Source organism: Phacochoerus africanus, chromosome 15 (assembly GCF_016906955.1).
Source record: "Phacochoerus africanus isolate WHEZ1 chromosome 15, ROS_Pafr_v1, whole genome shotgun sequence".
NCBI lineage: Eukaryota > Metazoa > Chordata > Mammalia > Artiodactyla > Suidae > Phacochoerus > Phacochoerus africanus.
In genome coordinates, this window is record NC_062558.1 from 104968951 (window position 1) to 104994752 (window position 25802).

Genomic DNA, 25802 nt, shown 5'->3' on the forward strand with positions numbered 1-25802 from the left:
CTAGGGGCAAGCGGTGGGGGACAGGTGGAGGTGAGGCATCTCCACTTCCAGCCACCCCTGGCAGCGCCTTTGTCTCCACAGGTGTGTGCATCGAGTACCCGGTCGCGCGCCGGTGCGCGCCTCCCACGCACTCCGCGCTGCCCGCCCCGCCCCACTTCTCTCCAGCCCCGCCCCTTTCCCCGCCCCCCTCGCGCTCGCGCCACAGGCCGCTCGCCCCCGTCGTCCGCGCAGCGCCGCGCCTCGCCGGCTCCTCAGCTAACAGCCAAGATGGCGGAAAGCGGCGAAGGTCTGGGCACCGTCCCGGAGCACGAACGGATCTTGCAGGAGATCCAGAGCACCGACACCGCTTGCGTGGGGCCCACCCTCCGGTAACGCTCTCATTCTCTCGGGATCTCGGGCTGTCCCCCCTCCCCCGGCCGCTCATCAGGAGCCGGGCGGGGCGTCCGCCGCGGGCAGCGCGCTGGGCGGCCCGACAGGTGGTGCGCGCGGAGGCGGGTGGGGGCGCTGTGGGACGGCGGGCTGGGACCTGAGAGGGGACCTGGGCAGGGCGGCACCGGCGGCTACACCTGTCAGCGCGGTCCGCCTCAGCCTCGGGAGCTGTCACCTCGCAGCTGGAGGGTGTGGCTCCCACGGCGCCTCTGACCCCGGGAGCCCCGGTTCGGCCCCGCCTTCGCCGCCCCGCCTTCACCGTCCAGTCCCGGCTCCGGTCTCGAGGACGCGCCTGGGGCCCCTGGCTCTCGGGTGGCGGTGGGACAGAGGGCGGCTCGGCCACGGACGTGCCAGGGGCGAAGGTTAAGTGGGTACAGCCGGCATGACTGACACGCGCGCAGGTGGAAACCCTGGCGTGCTGGGCTGCCGCGAGCGTGGGAGAATTGAAATTGAGCGGGAGTTGCCGGCGCCGTCATCCCCACGCCCGCGTGGCCGGAGTGGGCGACTAGGCAGCGTGGGCCGGCGGAGAGGAGCCGATGCTCTGGAACTCGCTGATGGGAGCGTGCTGTCGCCGGGCTGGCCTCTCTTGGAGTCTGGGGAGCTTTTACTTCTTTACAAACGTTTAGTTGCTTTTGCATTTATTTCCCCCTTATTTTAGAGAATCTCCACCCTTTAAAAATAGTCCTAGGTAATGAATATTCCAGACCGAGTACCTGCTGCTCTAATAATAGAATGTTAGCCGGGCACTGTAGTGATCCATTAGATTGTGTTCTTCAAGAATAGTGCCTTTTAAATATAAGGTTTTATTTTTCACTTTGATGATAATGAAATTATTATTCCCTTAGGGAACTTGGGATTGATTGCGCTTTTATCATTATTTTCTTCAAGATACACTTCCTAGAAATGGAGCACTGTATATTATGTGGCCTGTGGATATAGTATAATGTGAAGCCAGTTCAAGTTATGATGTAAATCCACCTTACCCGAAGAGTCTGGAGACCTGGGTTCTTGGTTTACCCTAGTTTTACCACTGATGAAGTGTGCGGTCATGGTGAAAAATCATTTAACTTCTCTAGACATCAGTTTCTTATTTGTAGACTGGGGAGGGTTAGGTGTTTAGGTGCCCAGAAAGTCCAGGATCTTAGGGACCATGCCTCTTTGTTTACTGCTGTATCCCTAGCACCAAGCATGTGTTAGGCACTTGGTAATATTTTTGTCACATGAAGTTTCTTCTATGATATAAGAATAATTTGTGTATTTCCTTTTTCAATGTAATTCTTTTCATAAAACTCCACATTTGGTAATGAAAGTAGAAATCATAGATTAAAAGGAAGCTTTTTTTCCTCAGTGGATGGTGGAACTGAAAGAGTATGTAGTGTGTGTCTAATTATCAGAACAGTCCATTTTTTTGAAAAGAGTATTGGTTATGAAAGGGATACTTCCTTTTTTGTTTTTGTTTTTGTCTTTTTGCTATTTCTTGGGCCCCTCCGGTGGCATATGGAGGTTCCCAGGCCAGGGGTCTAATCAGAGCTGCAGCCACCGGCCTAGGCCAGAGCCACAGCAACGCCCGATCGGAGCCGCGTCTGCAACCTACACCACAGCTCATGGCAATGCCGGATCCCCAACCCACTGAGCAAGGCCAAGGGATCGAACCCGCAACCTCATGGTTCCTAGTCGGATTCGCCAACCACTGAGCCTCCACAGGAACTCCGATGCTTCTTTTTTCTTCTTCTTCTTCTTTTTTTTTTTGTAGGGCTGCCCCTGTTCCCAGGTTAGGGGTCGAACTGTAGCTGTACTGCTGGCCTATGCCACAGCAATGCCAAATCCCAGCGGAATCTGCGACCTACACCACAGCTTACGGCAATTCTGGATCCTTAACCCACTGAGCGAGGCCAGGGGTTGAACCTGCATCCTCAAGGATATTAGTCAGATTTTTTTCCGATGAGCCACGATGGGGACTTGGAGATGCTTCCTCTTGAGAATATGTGCTTGGCAGTATCCTTGAAAGCAAATGAAATTAACTTAAAAGAAAAAATTGAGAGTTTGCTCTTGAACAACAAGGATTTGAACTGTGTGGATGCACTTAGAACTGGATTTTTTAAATAGTAAATACTATGGTACTGCATGATCTGCATTTGGTTGAATTGAGGCTGTGGGGAAACCTAGTGTATGGATCGCTGACTATAGGTTATACATGGATTTTCCAGGCATGAAGGGTCTGTGGCCCTAACCCACTCATTGTTCAAGGGTTAGCTATATATTGAGAGATTTTTGTGATACAAATAGAATATATGTGTTCATGGTGTTATCATTCTCTTCTATTTTGCTGGACATTTGTGTCACCTGCTTACTTTGTTGAAATCCTGAACTTTTGGGAGTTCCTGCTGTGGCATAATGGGTTAAGGACCCCGAGTTCCTGCAGCTGTGGTGTAGTTTGCAGCTGTGGCCCACATTCTTTAGTGAACGCAGACTTACCCTGTATACACCCTTGTCATCTCTCATTTACAGACAGACTCTTTGCATACACACATAGAAGGCACTACTACCAGCAGTCCTTTTCTCTTGAACAGAGTTTAAGTAAGCTACTACTGTTTTTTTTCCCTAGGTTTCACTGAGTGAAGTGCTAATACTGAATTTTGTTTTATTTTTTTTTAATTTTTTTATTTTTGTCTTTTTAGGGCTGCTCCTGTAGCATATGGAAGTCCCCAGGCTAGGGGTCAAATCAGAGCTGCAGCTGCCAGCCTGTGCCACAGCCATAGCAATGCCAGATCTGAGCCACGTCTGCGACCTGCACCACAGCTCATGGCAACACTAGATCCTAACCCACTGAGCAAGGCCCCGGATCAAACCCATGTTCTCATGGATACTAGTCAGAATCTTTACTGCTGAACCATGATGGGAATTCCGCTACTACTAAACTTTAAAAAATGTTTTATTATGGGAAAATTTAAGTGTTTTAAAAAGTAAAAATGTATAATGAACCACATGAATCTACCATCTACCTTCAGTTCAACCCCTTAATCAGTCTACTCTTTCTCATCCTGGATTATTTTGACATCAGTTCATCTATAAAGTCTATTTTGTCTGATTTAAATGTTGCTACTTCATCTTCCTTTTGATTCCCGTTTGCATGAAATATTTTCTCCCATCTTCTCACTTTCAATTTGTATGTGTCCCTAGAAGTGAAATAGGTCTCTTGAAGACAGCATATATATGGGTCTTGTTTTTGTATCCATTCAGCCAGCCTTTGTCTTTTGGTTGGGGCATTTAGTCCATTCACATTTAAGGTAATTATTGATATTTATGTTCTCATTGCCATTTTATTATTTGCTTTGGATTTGTTTTTGTTGCTCTTTTTTTCTTCCCTTCTTATCTTGTTCTCTCGTGGTTTGAAGACTATCTTTAGTGTTGTATTTGAGTTGATTTTTCTTATTTGTTTGTGTATCAATTGTAGATTTTTGGTTTGCAGTTTTTCTGAAATTTTGATATGAGTCTATGTATATACAAGATTGTTGTAGGTTGTTGTTCTCTTAATTGCAAGTGCATCTCCAGTGTCCTGCATTTGTACCTTCCTCTTCTCACAATTGCTCATTTTGGTGGCATAATTGTGCGTGGATGATTTTGTGTCTTACTGTATATATACCTTTACTGGTGATCCTTGTCATTTGTGGTATTTTTGTTTCTGGTTGTGGCCTTTTCTGCCTAGAGAAGTTCCTTTAGTATTTGCTGTAAGGCTGGTTTAGTGTTGCTGAATTCTCTCAACTTTTGCTTATCTGTGAAGTTTTGATTTCTCCTTCAAATCTCCTTCAAAGGGTAAAGTAATCTTGGTTGGAGGTTTTTTCCTTTCATCATGTTAAGTATAACATGCCACTCACTCCCTTCTGGCCTTCAGAGTTTCTGCTGAAAAATCTGCCAATAACTTTATTGGGGTTCCCTTGTATGTCATTTGTTTCTTTTCCCTAACTGCTTTTAAGATTTTCTTTTGTCTTTAATTTTGGTGAGTTTGATTAATATGTGTCTTGGGGTGTTCCTCCTTGGGTTTATTTTATATGGTACTTGTTGCACTTCCTGGATTTGAGTGAGTGGTTCCTTTCCCATGTTAGGGAAGTTTTTGGCTATTGTCTCTTTGAATATTTTTTCTGTCCCCTTCTCTCTCTTCTCCTTCTGGCACCCCTATAATATGGATGTTGGTGCGTTTAACATTGTCCCAGAGTTCTCTGAGACTCTCTTCATTTCTTTTCAATCCTTTTTCTCTTTTCTGTTCCGCATCCATGATTTCCACTAATCTTTCCTCCACCTTGCTTATTCATTCTTCTTCCTCCTGTATTCTGCTGTTGGCTGCTTCTAATGAATTTTTTATTTCAGTTATTGTATTTTGCATCTCTTGTTTAAGTTTTAAATCTTGTGTCTCTTTGCTCAGTGTTTCCTGTAAATTATCCATCTTTGCCTCCAGTTTATTTCCATTTCTTGCATAATCTTCAGCATCAAGAGTCTAAAGTCTTTCCTGGAGGCTGAGAATCTCCTGATTATTTAGCTGTTTTTCTGAGTTTTTTTCTTTCTCCCTTATCTATCTTTTCATTTTTATAGGCTTTTGGTGTGGTGACCTTTTTACAAATAATAAGAGTTGTATCCTCTCTTATTTCTGGTGTCTGCCCCCCTTGTGGCTGAAGTTGGTACCGGGGCTTGCTGTAGGCTTCCTGATGGGAGGGACTGATGCCTGCCCACTGGTAGGTGGAGCTGACTCCTATCCCTCTAGTGGGTGGGGCTTTGTCTCTGGGTGAGATTAGAGCCAGCTGTGTGTCTGGGGGTTCTTTAGGCAGCCTGTTTACTGATTGGTGGGGCTGTGATCCCACCTGGATTGTTGTTTGGTCTGGGGCTTCTCAGGGCTCATGGGTGGGGCCACATTCTCCCAAAATGGCCACCTCCAGAGAAAGGCATGCTGCTGAATATTCCTGAGAGCTTTGCTTCCAATATCCTTCCCTCACAACAAGCCACATTCACCCCTGTTTTCCCAGGAGGTCCTCCATGAACTGCAGTCAGGTCTGACCCAGATTCCTATGGAGACTTCGCTTTGCCCCTGGACTCAGTGCACGTCAAAGTCTGTGTGCACCTTTCAAGAATGGGGTCTCCATTTCCACCAGTCCTGTGGAGCTCCTGTGCACAAGCGCCACTGGCCTTCGATGCCAGATGCTCCAAGGGTTCTTTCTCCCAGTGCCAGATCCCACACCTGGGGGTTTGATGTGGGGCTCAGAACCTTCACTCCTGTAGGTGAGTCTCTTGTGAACCAGTTACTTTCCAGTCTGTGGGGCTTCCCTCCTGGGAGGTATGGGGTTGCTTATATCATGTAATCGCCCCTCCTACCTCTTGATGTGTCCTCCTCTTTGTCTTCTGGAGTAGGACATCTTTTTGAAAGTTTACTGTCCATTTGCTTGAAGATTGCTCAGCATTTGGTAGTAAATTTTGTTGTTTTTAGGAGAGAAGTTGAGCTCCAGTCCTTCTATTCTGCCATCTTAATCCCATCTCTCAACCTATTTTTTTTTTTTTTTGGTCTTTTTGTCTTTTTGCCATTTCTTGGGCTGCTCCCGCAGCATATGGAGGTTCCCAGGCTAGGGGTCCAATCGGAGCTGTAAACACCGGCCTACGCCAGAGCCACAGCAACACAGGATCGGAGCCGAGTCTGCAACCTACACCACAGCTCACGGCAACGCCAGATCGTTAACCCACTGAGCAAGGGCAGGGACCGAACCCGCAACCTCATGGTTCCTAGTCGGATTCGTTAACCACTGCGCCACGACGGGAACTCCCTCAACCTATTTGTTTTTATCTTTGAATCTAAAGCGTATTGTGTGTAGATAGCATGTTGTTGGATCTTGATTATTATTCAGTTTGATAGTCTCTGACTTTTTGTTTGTTTGTTTGTTTGTTTTTTTGGCTGAGTCTGCAGCATGTGGAAGTTCCCAGGCCAGGGACTGAATCCGCACCACAGCAATACCTGGGCTGTTGCTTCGACAATGCCAGATCCCTGGTCTGCTGAGCCACCATGGGACTCCTTTTTTTCTATTTGTTTGTTTGGCTGCACCAGCAGCATGTGGAATTTCCTGGGCCAGGGATTGAATCTGAGTTACAATTGTGACCTGCACCACGGCTGTGGCAATACCATGTCCTTAACCCACTGTGCTGGGTTAAGGATCTGACTGGCACTGCCACAGAGACAAGCTGGATTATTAACCCACTGCACTGCAGTGGGGACCCCTCCATTTATGTTTAATGTTAATATTTATATAGTTGAATTTACATCTGCCATTGACATTTTACTTGGTATTTTCTGTATGTCTTACTTCTTTTGGTGCCTCCATTCTTTTTTTTTTTTTGACATTTTTTTGTTAAGTGAGTATTTTCCAATATATCATTTTAATTACTTTGATGATTTTTCTAGTATTTAATTAAATTAATTAATTTTTATTTATTTTTGTCTTTTTATTATTATTATTATTTTTTTTTAGGGCCACACTTGTAGCGTATGGAGGTTCCCAAGCTTCAAGTCAAATGGGAGTTGTAGCTGCTGGCCTACACCACAGCCACAGTAACTCGGGATCTTAGTCGTGTCTGTGACCTACACCACAGCTCATGGCAACACCAGATCCTTAACCCACGGAGCAAGGCCAGGGATTGAACCTGCATCCTCATGGTTTCTAGTTGGATTCATTTCTGCTGAGCCACTACGGGAACTTCTCCAGTATTTAAAAAAATTATTTTTTTAGTTGCTCTTAAAATTGGCTTAAGATTAATTCTGATAATTCCAGCAAAAGGTAGAAATGTTACTTCTGGATAGCTCTATTCCATCTTTCTCTTTTTTGTGCTGTTATTATATTTTATATCTTTGTATGTTATAAAACGAATAATACATTGTTATAATTTTTGCTATATGTAACTTTATTTTTTAAAGTGGCTAAGAGAAGAAAGGAGAGTAAGTTTATAGAGTTTGTTACCTTAGCCTTATTTACCATTTCTGATTCTCTTCATTTGTTGCTGAATTTTTAGTTGTGTCATTTTCTTACTGCAGTACAGCTTTGCTCCCACATACCTAATTTGTGCTGTTATTTTCAAATATATTACATTTCTATATGTTGTCAGTAAATTTATATACATGTTGTTTTATGCAATTACTTTTTAAATCAGTTAAGAAAGATGCATTTATACTGTCTTTTATAATTAAGTAGTTACCTTTATTGGTGTTCTTTTGTGTGTGTGTGTGCATGCGCATGTGAATGCACATGTGTATGTTCATATTGCCACCTGGGCTCACTCTTTTAATGATGAAGAACTTTCATTAGTATTTTTTGTAAGGCTGGTCTGTTAGTAACTAATTCTCCCAGTTTTTGTTTATCTGTAATTGTCTTTTATTTCACCTTCATTTTTCAAAGATAGTGTTATTGGTTATAACACTCTTGGTTGACAGTTTTTTTCTGTTAGCACTTTGAATATATCATCCTACTGCCTTTTGGCTTTCTCATCTTTCTGATAAGTCAGCCATTAATATCAGTGGGATTCCCATGTGTATGTGTTTTTTTCCCTTGCTACCTTCAAGGTTTTCCCTTTGTCTTTCATATTTTTTTTTTTACTGTGATGTGTCTGGGTATGGATGTCTTTTTTGTTTGTTCTTGTGGTAGTTTGTTGATCATCTTAAATGTTTAATGTTTTTCATCAAAATTGGGGAATTTTAGCCATTGTTTCTTCAAATATTCTTTCTGGTCCTTTCTCTTCTTTGCTTTGGTATTCCCATTGTGTGTATGTTGGTGTGCTTAATGGTGTCCACATTTCTCTGAAGCTCTCTTCATTTTCTTCATTATTTTTTCTCTCTGTTCTTTGGATTGCATATTCTCTACTAGTCTATGGTCAAGTAGTCTATCTTTCTTCTGCCATTTTATATCTGCTGTTGAGATACTCTAATGAGTTTTTCATTTCTGTTGTTAACGTTTCAATTCCAGAATTTCAACTTAGTTCTTATTTATGATTTCTCTCTGTTTGTTAGTATTCTTTATTTTATTAGACATTGTCATCATACCTTCCTTCACTTCCTTAAGCATGGTTTTCTTTAGTACTTTATTTATTTATTTTGTCTTTTTGCCATTTCTTGGGCCACTTCTGCAGCATATGGAGGTTCCCAGTCTAGGGGTCGAATTGGAGCTATAGCTGCCAGCCTACACCACAGCCACAGCATCGTGGGATCTGAGCCGTGCCTACAAACTACACCACAGCTCACAGCAATGCCAGATCCTTAACCCACTGAGCAAGGCCAGAGATTGAACCTGCAACCCCATGGTTCCTAGTCGGATTTGTTAACCACTGAGCCACGACGGGAACTCCTTTTTAGTACTTTAAACACAGTATTTTGAAGTCTTTGATAACTCCGTCTAGGTCTTATAAGGTCTGTTTTTTTTTTTTCCTTTGTGTGTGTGGATCCAAGTGTCTCTCTCTCCCTCTCTTTTATTTTATTTTATTTTTTGGCCTATCTCATAATTTATTGTTGTGGTTGAAAACTAGGAATTTTAGATAGTATATTATATCAACTCTTGATATCGATCCCCACTAACCCACCACCTTCTGGGGCTTGTTCATATTTGTTTGTTTAATGGCTTGGCTGGGCTATTCTAGTCAAGAGTATTTCTCTCACAGTATGAAGCCTAGGCTTTCACTCCTCAGAGGGCACATTTTGGCACATGCACAGTCACTCTGGAATGACATTGGTTTTAGCAGAATTCTCTGTCGCTTTCCTGATTTCTGTTAAGCTGTCTGTGTGTCTTGGTATCAACACTCAGATGTTGGACTCCAGATAATTGCTGCCTGGCTGCTCTATTGTTTTCAGCAATATCCAGGGACATAAGTTGTTTCACAGTCTGACCAAGTTAATTTGGTCCCCTTTGCAGTGGTAGGTTTTTTTTTTTTTTTCTTTTTCCCTTTTGCAAGTGATTTGTTGAGGCAACACTTTCAAATGAAACATGTAGGAGGGAGGGAAATGGGATAGAGAAGAGGAAATCAGTAAAACTGTGGGTTTAAGTGTAGCCTCAGCCTGATTCCAGGAAGAGCTCTGGAGTTAGAATGATACCACAGAGTTGTTCCACTTTGAGGCAATGGGCCTGACCTTTTACTCTCACCTCCAACACTTTCTCATTGGCTACAGGCTCTTCCCACAGTGTGTGTGTGTTGGGGATGCATACCCTCCCAGGCATTACTGGGTGGAGTCCCTTCCTCTTGAAGGTCTCCAGAGAAGGGTGTAGCTCTGAGTCCTTAGCAGCTGAGAGATGAATGCATCACCTGGTAACAGGGATCTACTGTATGCTCCAGTAGTTAGAACCTATTCAAACCAGATCATGCTTAGTTAATTTGAAGGAATAAATGATAAATTATAATACATTATAATATAATAATTTATATTATTATTTATCATATTTATAAGTTATATAAATATATATGATAAATATAAGGAATAAAAGGTAATTTATCTCTATTTCATATTTATTCTTGGCTTAATGATTTTTCTAGTGGATTAAATTCTCTAATCTTCCCAATCTTGATTTTTAAAATATTATTTTAAAAAATTGTTGTAAGATATCCATAACATAAAATTTACCATTTTATGTGGTTTTCGTTTTCTTTTTCTTTTTTTTGGCTATGCTCACAGCATGCAGAAGTCCCTGAGCTAGGGATTGAACCTGTGCCACAGCAGTGACTCCAGCCACAGAAGTGACAATGTTGGATCCTTAATGTGTTGAGCCAGGGAACTCAAAAATGAAGCCTTTTTAAAAAATTTTATTTTTAAATTTTTTACTACAGTTGTGACCTATGCCCCAACTGCAACAATGCCAGATCCTTAATCCCCTTCACCTAGCCAGGGATTGAACCTGTGCCACCACAGAGACAACACAAACTCTTAACCACAGCAGGAACTCCTGAAACCAAGCCTTTTTAAAATTTATCATTTTAAATATACATTTCTGTGTCATTAAGTACAAATGCTACACAACCATCACCACTAAACATCTCCAGAACTTTTTCATCTTTTCAGACTGAAACTGTGCTCCTCACATGCTAATCCCCATTGTCCCTTTTACTTGGTTATCATACTTTGTTTCTATGAATATGGTTATTTTAGATACTTCATATAAGTAGAATCATATAATTTCCCTTTTGCAACTGGCTTATTTTACTTAACATTATGTTATCAAGGTTCATTCATGTTGTAACGAGTTAGGATTTCCTTCCTTTTTAAAAATTTCTTAATTTTTAAGTGAGAATTGCAGCGTTTTTTGAAATTTTTATTTATTTATTTATTTATTTGCTTTTTAGGGCTGCACCTGCAGCATATGGAGTTTCCCAGGCTAGGGGTCAAATCAGAGCTACAGCTGCCAGCCTACGCCACAGCCACAGCAATGCAGGATCTGAGCTGCGTCTGAGACCTACACCACAGCTTATGGCAATGCCAGTTCCTTAACCCACTGAGTGAGGCCAGGGATGGAACCTGCAACCTCATGGTTTCTAGTTGCATTCATTTCCACTGTGCCACAATGGGAACTCCAGAATTTCCTTCCTTTTTGAGGCTGGATAATATTTCATTATACCTATATACTACTTTTTGTTTATCCATTATTTGTTGATGGACACTCAGATTGCTTCCATTTTTTGGCTCTTGTGAGAGCCACTGTGAACAAGGTGTACAAATATGTGTTTGAGTGCAGTGTTAGTTTTTCAGGCCAATTTTTGAGGTTTGCTCTCATCACAGGAGGGCTCTTCACATTTTGTTTCCCTGGTTTGTTTTGGTAAACCAGCTGACCTATGATTTAGGTTGTTGACCTCATGGAACTACCAGCCTCCTCTCAACTGCTTACTACCAAAATCTCCATTGTTTTTGAGATTACCCTTATGTTTGGACTTCCTGGTACTCTGTTCTAAAGTTAGTTTCTGTGGGGAGAACTTTGTGGCTTTCTGTACTTATCTCCTGCCTCTCCAGGTGGGTAGCATATCTGAGCCTCTGTTCCAGAGCCTGGGCAAGAACAGTACCTGTTTTAAGTGATACTTTTCTTTATGAGCAGGACTCTGGGTGGGACAGTAATATCTGGTCTTCTTGGCTTGACCTTATAGTGTGCAGCCTCTGTTCCATGAGCTGAGGTGGGGCACTTAGGATCCCAGTCTTCCTGGCTGTTACATCTGTGGTAAAGCCTCTGTCCTGTGACAGTCTTCATGGGGCTGGGTGGAGGAAGAAGGGCTGGGTAGAAGGGAGCCCTCCACCTTTCAGTCATACTCATCCAGAATATAGCTTCTGTAACTCTGAACTGTAGGGGAGGGAGGATGAGAAATGCAGAATGCCTGCCCTTTCTCTAACCCCTACCCATAACCTGGAGGGAGGGGAAGCCCTGCCTCCTTAGCCACACCCACCCAAGATGGAGCTTCTATCATGCTGAACTGGAGGAAGGGTGTTAATTGTGGTTCAAGGGCACAAACTCTTAACTTTTCTTGGTAGATTTTCTTGAATAAATGCTTCTTCATTTGCTGTAAGCTCTTAGGACAATTTCCAGAGATATTAAATGGTGCTTTTTTATTTTTTGTATTTTATTTTTTTAAAGTTATTTTTCTTTTTGTTATTAAAGTATAGATTTACAGTCTTGTGCCAGTTTCTACTGAATGGCACGGTGGCCCAGTTATACATATATATACATTCCTTTTCTTTTTTTTAAGAGCCGCACCTGTGGCATATGGAAATTCCTGGGCTAGTGGTAGAATTGGAGCTGCAGCTGCTGGCCTGCTCCACAGCAGTGCAGGATCTAAGCCACATCTGTGACCTATAACCACAGGTCACAGCAATGCTGGATTCTTAATCCATTGAGTGATGCTGGGGATTGAACCCGTATCCTTATGGATACTAGTTGAGTTCTTAAACTGCTGAGCCATGAGGGAACTCTGTACATTTCTATTCTTACATTATCTTGTATCATGGTTTATCCCAAGAGATTGTATATGGTTCCCTGTGCTATACAGTGGGATCTCTTTTTCTTATCCATGTAATAGTTTGCATCTACTAACCCCAAACTCCCACATCCCACTCCCTCCCCCCTTCCCCTTGGCAACCACAAGTCTGTTGTCTATGTCTCTTGAGTCTGTTTTGTAGATAGGTTCTTTTGTGCCATATTTGATTTCTGAGGTGTTTTCGTTGGTTATGGTTGTTTCCCTAGGAAGCAGGTTCATGAATTCTGGGAAGGTTTGTCATATATTTCTTTTTAAAGAGAGGTAAAATTCACAAAACATAAAATATGCCATTTTAAAGGTACTATTCAGTGATGCTTAGTACATTCACAGTGTTGGACAACCATCACCTCTACCTACTTCCAAAACATTTTCATCATTTCAAAAGAAAACCCTGTGTTCAATAAGCAGTCACTTCCCATTCCTCCTCTTCTCCCATTCCCTTGGCAACTACTATTCTCATATCTGTCTTCATGGATTTACCTTTGCTGGGTATTTTGTTAAAATAGAAGCATGCAATATGTAACTTCTTGTGTCTGACATTTTTTGCTTTATGATAATGTTATGGGATTCATCTATATTGTAGCAAGTATCAGTACTTCTTTCTTATGGATGAATAATATTTCCTTGTGTGGATAGTCTACATTTTTTATTCATCCATTCATTAGTTGGTGAACATTTGTGTTGTTTTTACCTTTTAGCTGTTGTGAATATGCTGTTATGAACATTGATGAAATATGAATGAACATATGAAAAGCTTGGAAGCTTTTCTTTGAATGCTTGTTTTCAATTTTTTAAGATACATATCTAAGAGGGGAATTGCTGAGTCGTCTGGCTATTCTGTGTTTAAAGAGTCTATTTTGTGAAGTGTCAGTAGTTTTGGAGTGCCACAACGCTCTGAGACTGTCCTTCATTGTTGAAGACTTAGAGCTTGTAGCAGAGCTTTTAAGTAAGCAGCAGAGTGAAACAAAGACTGACTTCAGATGACAGAGGCTTAATGTCTATGGTTAATTTGTTACCATACATTTTTTGTTTGTAACTAACATTAGAATGAAGGAAAGTAGAATTTTCTGCAAGGTACAGTGCATTACTACTGCTTTGTTCATTGAAAGCGTAGTGATAGCTAGCAATTATTTTCCCATAAATTAACCAGTGTTCAGGGGCTTCTCATGAGTATACTTTCAAAAATGTTTCTTTATAGCATTTCCTCTTTATAGATTTAACCTAGGAGGTGTGAACGTCTAATTTGACTGCTCTTCTCATGCAACTTTTACTATAATAACATCAAATTATTACATTTATAGTATTTCTCTTTTTGGTAAATTGAAAGAATAAATGTTCTCTTCCATGGTTCTTGGAAATCTCCAAGACAGATTTATTTATTTATTTATTTGGGTTGTGCCCGTGGCATGCAGAAATTCCAGGGCCAGGCAGGGATGGAACCCATGTCCAGCAGTGACAATGTCAGATCTTTTAACTACTAGGCCACCAGGGAACTCTTCCAGGACAGTTTTGGGTGTGAAAGATATCTTGAAAGTTTTACTTTACTTTTTCTCTATTTAGGATCGAAATTTGGGAAGGCAAAATTAAAACAGTTCTCAGAGTTTGCCTGAGAAACAAAACTTGGTTAATCAAAGTGAAAGTGAAGTATTTAAAAAATAAACAAAGAAACTTAGTTCTTTTCATAAGTGAGAGGAAAACTTTTTTTTATTTGTTTAGTAAATAATCGAGAATTTAATAAAGTCCATATGAAGTGCAGAACATTATTCTGGCAAGACAGTTATCTAGGAAGATTACACAGAAGGTAAAGAATAACCTTTCATATTACAGGCAGGTCATTAGCCAGTAAACCAATGAAGCAAGCCCAACAAAATTGAATATATGTTGCTAGATTTTAAACATATTTCGTAGCTTATTTTCAGGCCTATATTGTAAATCAAAGCAAATACAATTCATTTTCCGTGTTTTGTCCTTCATTGTGCTCTTTCATGTTCTTAAACAGTTTGTTTAAGAGCACTGGTTCTTGGAAGTCTCATTGTGGCTCAACGGGTTACACACATGCTGCAGCCCTGATTTAACCCCTAGCCTGGGAACTTCCATATGCTGCAGGTGCAGCCCTAAAAAGTAAAACAAACCAAAAAAACCCAAAACAACAACAACAAAAACAGCAAAAATCCCCACTGGTTCTTAGGGTCCAGTCGGAGTCGCCCCTACCAGCCTGTGCCACAACCATAGCAACATGGGATCCCAGCAACACTGGATGCAACCTACACCACAGTTCACAGCAGTGCTGGATCCCCGATCTACTGATCGAGGCCAGGGATTGAACCCGCATCCTCGTGAATACTAGTTGGATTCGTTTCTGCTGCACCACAACAGGAACTTCTTTTTTTTGGAAAGGGAGTATAGTTGACTCACAGTGTTGTATTAGTTTCAGGTGTACAGTAAAGTGAATCAGTTATACATATACATACATCCATTTTTTCCCCAGATTCTTTTCTCATACAGGTTATTACAGAATATTGAGTAGATTTCCCTGTAACACACTGGTTCCTTTTTGGGGATCTGTGAGGTCAAAACTATTTTCAAATGATACTGGGATTATTTATGTTAATATGCAATGCGTTCATCATTACTGTTTTCAAATGAACCAGTCAAAACTTTTTAAAATTCTCAGTTTTAGTTTTTAAGGTAATAATTATAATATTTAAGAATCTCCATATACAAAAGCCTTTTGAGTTCTCAATGTTTTGAGAGTGTAAAAGAAATCCCCAAATTTGAGAATTACTTGAGAAGTAGGACGTTAAAACTACTTTTTCCTTGAAAAACAAAAGCACATACACAGTTGTATTTTTGTCCTTGTTCCTAGTATAATCTTAACTATTACTAATGATTTTAACTTTTAACTGAAGTAGTTTATATTGAAACACTGAAGTAGAACATTGAGAACTGTCTGACTCTCTGAATGTGAGCAAAGCTCATGAACACACATAGTACAACTTACTCGGACACAAACATCCCCTTTACTCATTTAATTAAAGAGGCAAAATGAATATTTTCAGTAACATATCCAAAAAATATAGCTTTTCTATAGCATATAAAAATAAGCAAAGGTATATAAATGTAATTATGCTTAGTAATAAGTCTGTTAGGATTCCACCATACTTAAAAATTAACTAGATGGCCAATGATTATCTCTTAATTAATTTAATATTAAGATTTTAAGTTACCTAAAGATCTTGGAAATTAATCTTCAGTATATGTTGAAATAAAAAGTTTGTCAGAGTAATGATTCTGTTTAGTTGAACACAAATTTACATTTTAATCATCTTAAGTATTTATGTAGGGTAATATTAGTTTATTTGATTAGTAAACTTGTATATGTTTAAGGAAAACAAACCCAAGTGGAATAAAATGATTAGTCAGGAAAAAAAGAAAACTTTTTTTATAAACCCAAATGATCAAATTAGGCTTGTTTACTGAAGTTACACAGTTAGCCCTTGAACCACAGGGATTTGAACTATGCAGGTCCATTTGCACACAGAGTTTTTTCAGCAGTAAATACAGCAGTGCTATAGGATCTGGGATTGGTTGAATCTGTAGATGGAGAGCACAGATACAAAGGAACCTTGGATATGGAGGACCAACAATGAATTTATAAGTGGATTTTTGACTCTGTGGAGGGTGAGCGCCCCTAACCCCTGAGCTGTTCAAGGGTCAGCTCTATTTTTTTTTTTTTTAAATGGCTGCACCCATGGCATATGGAAGTTAATGAGCAAGGGATTGAATCTGAGCTGCAGCTGCAACCTACACTGCAGCTGCAGCAATGCCAGCTTCTTTAACTCACTGTTTGGGCTGGAATTGAATCCACGCCTCCACAGTGACCTGAGCTGCTGCAGCTGGATTCTTAACCCATTGTTCTACAGTGGGAACTCCAACTGTACTTTAATTATGTGAACCTGGATTTTTAAAATGTTTCTAAGTTAATTCCTGTAAGAGATTTTGTAAAAAGTTTAGCACATTTAAAGCATTAGAAATTCAGTTTCTTTGTTTTCTGGGAATTTTATAAATATTCCATTTGAATAAGTACTATTTTTTAAATCAATAAGCCAGTCAAAACAGTTCCTTTAACTTAAGAAACTTTAAAATTTAAATATTTAATAATTTCCTGATATAAATTGTTTGATTAATCACACAAATGAGAATTAAAAATCTTTCTAAATTAGAGACAGAGCTTTATAGCTTTGATTCTGTAATTTTACCCACAGGTCAAGAGGCATTAGTTGAGGAGATAAAACCTCACTGGTCCAGTTATCAAAGAACTGAATAAAATTCTGGAGAGCATGAAATTGTTAAGTGATTGAGCTCAAAATAGACAAAAAAGATGTACATACTAGCATGTTTTTCATCTTTTACCCAAGAGATCTCTGTCATCTGGGTATAGAGATCACCAAATAAATGTCAAACCGAAACTGTACAACTCAGATTGAGACTTGAACCCCACTCTCTTCTAATTGAAATCACACACGTGGTCTCAGGACTTACTCAAGTTCTGGTTCTTTATGTCTCAGCACAGAAAGAATTCAGCAAGAGGCAAAGTGATAGGTAAGAGGTAGATTTATTGAGAGAGATACACATTCCATGGACAGAATTCAGCCTACCTCAAAAAGTGAGAGAGGCCCTGAAACGTGGGGTGGTTTGCTTTTATGACTAGGAAATTTCATAGGCTAATGAATGGGAGGAGTATTCCAACTACATACACAGACACACACACACACACAGCAAGGGGCACGGATTTCCAGGAATTGGACTACCACCCGCTTTTTGGTGTTTTATGATTGTCCTTGGAGCTGTCAGGGATCCTACGGCAGTGTCATTTAGTTGGTGTTTTATAGTGAGCGTGTAATGAGGCTAAAGGTCTACTGAAATCTTAGTTTTTGTCATATCCTCAAGGGCTATGTTATTATTTAAGGTTTGTGCCATGCTCCTTTCCCTCCTGCTTCAAAACCGTGAAGCCAGATTCTCAATCATTGTTACCACTTAGGGGTAATAACTTATTGGTTATTAAGAAACCAAACTAAAATATGCAGGTTGTAGCAAGGAAAACAAAACCAAACAAACCTTAGGGAAACAGAGTCCTCAAAGTTAAATGTTTGTTGCCACTTGATTTTCCTTCTAGAAGCCCAAAGCTAAAGTAGGCCCATGAGGTGCAGTTTTCTGGCAGTGCATTTTCCTGGTTTTGCCAAGTGAATACACTGGGCATTTTTTTTGGGGGGGGGGTATTTTTAGGATTGCACCTGTGGCAAGTGGAAGTTCCCAGGCTAGGGGTTGATTTGGAGCCGCAGCTGCATCTGTGACCTACACTGCAGCTTGCGGCAACACCAGATCCTTAACCCACTGAGCAAGGCCAGGGATCGAACCTGCATCCTCATGGAGACTATGTTGAGCTCTTTACCCACTGAGCCACAGTGGGAACCCCTCCATTGGACACCTTGATGAAACCTCCAAAACTGTTAAAAGATAATATTCAAAAATGATAAAATTATGCTCCTCATACAGATAAAAAATTAGTGCATGCCAAGAATTGTATTCAACTTATTAATTAATGAGGCAACCAGTAAGATTACAACTGTTTCAAAGGCAATGGCAAAAAAAATGATATAGGCAATTTGGAACGCTAAAATAGATTTAGCAGTTGGTATGTAACTGGTCAATATCTGCAAGGCAATAAATAATCAGTTGCATTCCATTGGTCAAAGTGTTTTGCATTTCTATGGACAAAGGAGTAACTTGCAGTACAATCAGTTTTAGCAATTTACAGAAATGTAAAATATCCCAAAAGAAAATGAAAGCCACAGATAATCTAGAAGGGTGTCCTGGATGGGATATTCAGTAATTATTTTTGTCCATTTCAAAATCTTTCCAATTTTTCTTACCATTAGTTGGGACCTGTTTTTGTTTTTTGTTGTTGTTTGGGTTTTTTTTGTTTCTTTTTTCTTTTTAGGGCAACATGCACAGCATATGGAAGTTCCCAGGCTAGGGGGTGAAATCAGAGCCACAGCTGCTGACCTACGCTGCAGCCACGGCAACATAGAATCTGAGCAACTTACATCTGTGGTGTATGCAACCTACACCACAGCTCAGAGCAATGCTGGATCCCCAACCCACTGATTGAGGCTAGGGATGGAACCTGCATCTTCACGGATACTAGTCAGATTCATTTCTGCTGTGCCACAATGGCAACTCCATTCTGGTTTTTTTAAAACATTTTTTTTCATTTTGTCTTTTACTATGCTTATCCTCCCCCTTTTTTTGCCATGCGGAAGTTTTTATGGGAATAAAATTCATCAATCTTTGCCCTTTCTGCTTGATTTTGAATCATAAGAAAGTTTTCCTTGCTGTGGAAATCCACTCATGTTTTCTTTTGGTAGATGGTTTTATCTTTTACTTTAACATTTTTGAGCCATTTTGAATTTTCCTAGGGTATGGTATAATTTTATCTTTTTTCACTTGGCAGTCTAGCTATCTTAATACTTCTTATTAAAAAGTGTATCTTGGGAGTTCCCGTCGTGGCTCAGTGGTTAATGAATCCGACTAGGAGCCATGAGGTTGCGGGTTCGGTCCCTGCCTTTGCTCAGTGGGTTAACGATCCCGCAGTGCCGTGAGGTGTGGTGTAGGTAGGTTGCAGACGCGGCTCGGATCCCGCGTTGCTGTGGCTCTGGCGTAGGCCGGTGGCTACAGCTCCGATTCAACCCCTAGCCTGGGAACCTCCATATGCCGTGGGAGCAGCCCAAGAAATAGCAACAACAACAACAACAACAGCAAAAAAAGACAAAAGACAAAAAAAATAAATAAATAAAAAGTGTATCTTGGAGTTCCTGCTGTGGCACAGTGGGAATGGGTGCATCCCTGTAGCACCAGGACGAAGGTTCTGTCCCGTGCCCAGCACAGTGGGTTCAAGGATCCAGCATTGCTGTGGCATAGGTTGCAGCTGTTGCTCACATCTGATCCCTGGCCTGGGAACTCCATATGCCGTGGGGTGGCCACAAGTGAAAAAAAAAAAAAAAAAAAGTATATATTTTTCACACTGATTTGAGATGCTGCCATTATCATTTAGTGAATTTTCATATGCAGTGGGTCTTTCTCTGTTTTTTTTTTTTTTTTTATCCTGGTCATTGTCTGTATGTTTATTTATGTGCTATACAACTTCACAATTATAGAGGCTTTATTGTTAAAATATCTGGTAGTGCCTCCCTCACCTTATTGCTCATCTTTTTGGTGACTCTTCCTTGTTTATTATTCCAGATGAACTTAGTAATAAACTTGTATCATTGTAGAAAAATCTTCAAAGTATTTTATTGGGAATGAGTTAAATTTATAAATTATTGAATGAGAACAGACATCTTGATGATCTTTAGTCTTCATATCCAAGAACATGTTATGTCTTTCAGGAGAGTTAAAAGTTTTGCACAGATAAATTTTAAAATTCCTTAAGATTATGTGTAAGTGTTTTTTGGTGATTTTAATTGTGTCTTTTCTTACATTATGTCTTCTAATTTTTGCATATATATGTGAATGTTGGTAATCTTTGTATGTTAAGTTTTAACCTCTTTATTAAATTTCCTTATTGTTTGTAGTAATTTTTTCCCCATTGATTCCTTGTGGGTTTTCTTGGAATGTAATTTTATAATCTGTATTTAGAAATAGTATTCCATTTCACTTCATATACCATAGATTGCTGTAGCTTAATAATTGCAACACAGTAGTTGAGACAGTGAGCATTTTTTTCCCCCCGCCTGGAGTTTAGTAGGAAAGCCTTTAGTGTTTTCTCATTAAGGAAAACTCTGGCTTTTGGGCTGAGATATTTATATTATTTATATTTTATTATTCTGGGGGAAAATATTATTTAGTATTTTTAACATGAAATTGCTGAATTTTGTCAGATGTCTTTTCTGTGTCTCCATATGGAGGTGGTCATATGATTTTTCTCCTTTTGCTCCATTAGTATGACTGAATTTATTAATGCATTTCCTATTTTTGAAATATTCCTGTCTTCATACAATAAATTTCATCAGGTCATGATAAATTACTCTTTTGGTGTGCTGTTAGATTCTGTTTGTGTGTATGCTTTCCAGGATTTTGTATTGATATTTGTAAGTGAGATGGTCTGTAGTTTTCTTTTTTGGTATAGTCTTTCTCAGGTCTTCGAATCAATGTTGTGCTCATTTCATTAAATTGGAAATTTCCTTTCTTTTTCTATGCTTTGGAATGATATAATTAGTATTGATTATCATGTGATCTTTAAAGTTTTGTTAGAATTACCTTATGAAATCAATTGGGTCTGTTGACTATTTTTTTTTTTTTTAGAAGAGTCCCTTAACTCCTTCCTCTATTTCTCTTGTGATAAGTGGTCTGTGTTAAATTTTCTGTCTCTATAATGTAAGCTGTATTCTTTTGAAAATTATCCCTTCAAATTTATTTGAGTAGAGTTGTGCAAATATAGTCTTACATTAAAATTTCTTCTGTTTTGATGGTTTGTGATTTCATTCTTTTTTTATTCATGATTAGGTTCGCTGGGTTGGTCTGATTTGTTGATTTAAAAAAAAAGATGTGTCTTGGGATTTATTCATTCCACTAATTTTCTCTTGTCTTGGGATTTATTCATTTCATTAATTCTCTGTTTTCATTAAATATAAAAGCATTCCTTTCATATTTAATGATTTATTTCTTCTGTTTCTTTTGATTTAATTTATTGTTTTTCTAGCTTTTTGTATTTTGCACTTGTTTCATTTATTTTATTGAGGTAATTATTTCATGCTATTAATGTTTCTCTGATGACTGATACAGCTGTATTTCACATATTCTGATGTTTTCCTTGCCATTTTAAAGAAATTCTGCTGTTTTACTTTAATATTTTCCCTTTGATCCAATAGTTTTTTAGTGGTACTTTTTTTTTAAAGTTTCCAGATGTAGTCTTTTTTATTTTTAAAAATTTGCTTTTAATTTTTAATTTTATTACACTTCATTTAGGTAAATCTTTTTTTTTTTTTTTTTTCTCCATTTGGTCATGCCTGTGGCATGAGAAAGTTCTGGGGCCAGGGATCAAACCCATGCTGCAGCAGTGACAGTGCCTAATTCTTAACTTCTAGGCTACCAGGGAACTCCTACTGAGATTTTATTTGTGGCTTAATATATGGTTAGTTTTCTTGAGTGTTTCATGTACTCTTAGAAAGAAAGCATATTCTCTTTTATTAGGGTTCTCAGTTTTACACACAGACTCCTTATTAACCAAGTTGGTTATGTACTTTAAGGCCTCATATTGTTTTTCACGTTTCTTAAATTGAGAGGTATGTTAGTGTCCTACTTTTTAATTTGTTACAGTCTCTTCTCACATCTCTTATAGTTTCTGCTTTATAAAAGTTTGTTGGTAAAGTTTGGGGTCTATAAATATTAATGTTATATCTACATTTTGAACTATAGTTTTTAGCGTAAAGCACAAATTGTATAAGTGTAGAGCTCAATTAATTTTCTGTTTTATTTTCCGTGGTGAATGGTGGTTTTTTGTTTGCTTTTGTTTTTTGTTTTTGGCTGCTTTGCTGAGAAGTCAATCTTAAGTGAATTTCCCCTTGATTGTAAATGAATACTCCTGAAAAGGACTTTGGTGGCAGTATATAGATCATCTCTTAAGCTACTAAGCAAACTGCTGCACTTTAGATCTGCTCTAGACAGTTTGATGTTTTTGTTGAATTTTCTAAATTCTTCTAGGGAGGCAGTCTACATCTGCATTCATTAATCTGATTAATTGTTTAAGCTTTTCGAATTAAAATTTATTTAGCAACTTGTTATCCTTCCTGGAGGAGAAATTAAATTTATACATGTTAGGAGTTTCCATTTCTCATCTTTAGCTTTTTATCAAGTAGTGCAAAAGTCAACAGGAAGAGACATCTCCTTCGTCAGGAGTGTAAAAACAGGAAGGAGGAAGTCTTTTGCAAATCTGTGTTAGCTGATTATCAGTTCAGGTTTCACCATAGAGGATGTCCATTAACGATCATCATTATGCTTTGTTGTTAACCAGAATTTCAGTGAGTGTTAATGTCAATATTACAGAATGTCAGTCCTAGTTATAGGAAGTAATGTTAACTAACAAACTGCACTAGACTCTTTCCTGTGCAGGGAAACAGGATATTATTAGTGAGTACAAGTCTGAGAAATTGTGCATAGAGGAAAAACAAGGCAAGTAAAATTCAACATCAGAAATATATGGAAAGCCATCCTTTATTTTTTGACTTTGATTTATCTTGATGCTTTGATAGATTGTATGATTCTTTAAGATATGATTGTTTCCTTTTTTTAAATTAAAGTATATTAACTCTGTCATTTAAAATATTGTTTGACAGAATGTCTTCAGTTGAATTAGAGGAAACACCTGGGCATTATTTAATAAGACATTTAAGAGTGCATATGGCAAACTAGATGAAATATTTATGGGAAAAGAGTGAATATTTTGTAAACAAAAAAATCTTAATCATTCTGTGATGAAAAAAAATTGAATTCTGTGTTTATATACATTGTTAGAGTTGCTAGAAACTCTCCATTACTCGACAACTACAAGATACCTACTTGGTTTAGATACTTAACAGTGATATTTTAGGACATTTATCCTGAATTCTTTACTTAGCTATTCAATATTGTGGAAGTTTTGAAAAAAGCAAAAATGTTGTATGAAAGCTAGATGGCATTATATTATTACCGCTTATTATCCTAGAGACTTGTTTGACATGTTCGTTTCCTCAAGGGTCTATTTAATTAAACTATGATTTTATTTTTGGATTATTTTTTATATCATGGCATAAATAGAAAGTCAGAATGAGGTTTGAGATGATCATTATTGTGGTATAACCTATTCATTTGGGAAGACATGCTCTAATGTATTGGTCAGATAAGGTGATTTGTCAACTCCTTATAATTGTAAGGAATTTGTGTGTATGTGTGTGTATGTGTAGGTGTGTGCATACATGTGCATGTACATCTTAGTTACGGATTTTTGTTTATTTTAGTTGTAATTACTAAACCAACTTGAATGAACTTATGGAAAAAAATAGTGTAAGGTTACTGGGTATCTCACAGCAATCCTACTTCTCAAAAGACTAGAACAAAGAAAGAAGTGATAGTGTTTCTTTCCATTTCTCCATGTTTCTCTCTGTCTTCTTCGTTCTCTGAAGTCTGGCTTTCTCTGCTTGTCTCTGTACTTGAGGAGGATGACCACCTACAGCTTCCATATGTCAGTCAAGCGCATACAGATGGCTGTTTCTGAATTCCAGTTCAAAATTCCTGAAAGAGCTGTCTAACTAAACTATCTTGAATCAGTTGTACGCTTCTGGTGCAAAGTACTGTTGGTCACAAGAGGCCATATTGCTTGTCCAGCCTTGTGAATGGTCAGTGGTTCTTAGAGACAAAGAATATATTGTAGTTGTGTTTGTACAGTTTTCTGGGGCTGAAGATTTATGACTTTTATTAAAATCACAGAGAATAGTCTTGCCACTCCTTGGCCAGGGCACAAGTAAAGATTGTAAGTAGTTACTCTTAAGAGTTCTGCTAGAATTCTCACTACTTACAACAGATATCCTTCATATCGGTTAAACTGCTTGTCTCTTTTACAATGCTGTGTTCTTTCCTGGCTGTGTTTACCATGATTGAATTTTCTCCTCCTCAAGTATTACCTATCACGGAATTCCCTTCTGAGGTCCTATTTCCTATATGAAATTTTGGCATCCTAAAACATTGTATTCTACAAGGATACATATTATCTATTTAAACACATACACATATATACACATATAAATATATGGATATTTTCTCTGTCTGAATTCTAATAGCATGGATTTTTAAAGTGCCACACAATGTTGTTTAGTTAAGATTGTATGTCTTGTGTGTATATTTTAAATAAATATCTCAAATGCAGACCTTATAGTCCCTGAGGCCTATGATTGTCATGCATACCTGGCTAATTCAAACTGTGTTACATAGCATAATGCCATGGGTACAACATTCTCAGTAAATACTTTCTTTGGGGGCTGCACCTACGGCATATGAAAACTCCTGGGCTAGGGATCCAGTCCACACCACAGCAGCAACCCTAGCTGCTGCATGACAACGCCGGATACTTAACCCACCGTGCCACATGGGAAGTCCTCAGTAAATACTTTTTCAACTGAATTAATAAAAAACAAAAACCTTCACTGTAGAAAATTTTGAAGAATTCTATAGAGAGGAGGGAAAACACTTTTTTTCCCACTGCTTAAGGATAATAAAATTCTAGCCATTTTTTAATATTAGAAACAACTATTATTTACTTGTAGAATATTTAAGATTATGATAAATAACATATTAAAAGTTTAATTTTGTTAAATATTTATTAAGTGAAGTTAAATTACATTGTGTGTAATTTTCATCCTATTTTCTCTATTTGATTATTTCCTTATTGTTGTGCATTTATTTATTTTATTTTTTTCTTTTTATAGCCTTATTTTGCGGCTTATGGAAGTTCCTGGGCTAGGGGTTAAATCAGAGCTGCTGCCAGTCTCTGCCACAGCCACTGCAACACCAGCTCTGAGCCACATCTGTGACCTATGCCACAGCCTGTGGCAATGCCAGATCCTTAACCCACTGAGTGAGGCCAGGGGTTGAACCTGCATCCTCATGGAGATTATGTCAGGTCCTTAACCTGCTAAATCACAATGGCAACTCCTATTTTTAGTTTTTAAGGAACCTCCATACTGTTTTCCATAGTGGCTGTACCAATTTACATCCCCCCTGCCTCCCGTTTTGTAGGAGGGTTCCTTTTTCTCCACATCCTCTCCAGCATTTATTATTTACAGACTTTTTGATGGTTGGTAGCCATTCTAACTGGTGTTAGATGATACTTCATTGTGGTTTTGATTTGCATTTCTCTAACATTTAGCAATGTTGAACTTTTTTTCATATGCCTATTGGTCATCTCTCTGCTTTGGAGAAATGTGTCTTTAGGTCTTCTGCCCTTTTTTTTTTGGTCTTTTTTAGGGCCGCCACCTGCGGCATACCCAGATTAGGGGTCAAGTCAGAGTTGCAGCTGTCAGCCTATGCCACAGCCACAGCAATGCCAGATCCGAGCCTCATTTGTGACCTACACCACAGTTCATGGCAATGCCAGATCCTTTAACCCAGTAAGTGAGGCCAGGGACTGAACCTGAGTCCTCATGGATATTGGTCGAGTTTGTTACTGCTGAGCCAAGACGGGACCTCCCTCTGCCCATTTTTTGATTGGGTTGTTTGTTTTTGATATTAAACTGTATGAACTATTTGTATGTTTGTATAGT

General features: G+C 39.0%; 1 protein-coding gene across 2 annotated transcripts in view; it reads left to right on the forward strand.

Annotated features, from left to right (window-relative positions):
* EXOC6 (exocyst complex component 6) overlaps nucleotides 1-25802 on the forward strand; it is a 229115-nt gene that overhangs the window by 15095 nt on the left and 188218 nt on the right. Inside the window, exon 1 of one of the 2 annotated variants that reach the window (XM_047759790.1) lies at nucleotides 215-368. The exons of the other annotated variant lie outside the window; for it this stretch is intronic. Coding sequence (XP_047615746.1) covers nucleotides 268-368 — 101 coding nt within the window. The 5' untranslated portion in view covers nucleotides 215-267. Of the gene's footprint in view, nucleotides 1-214; nucleotides 369-25802 lie in introns of those variants that run through there. 2 annotated transcript variants of the gene reach the window in all.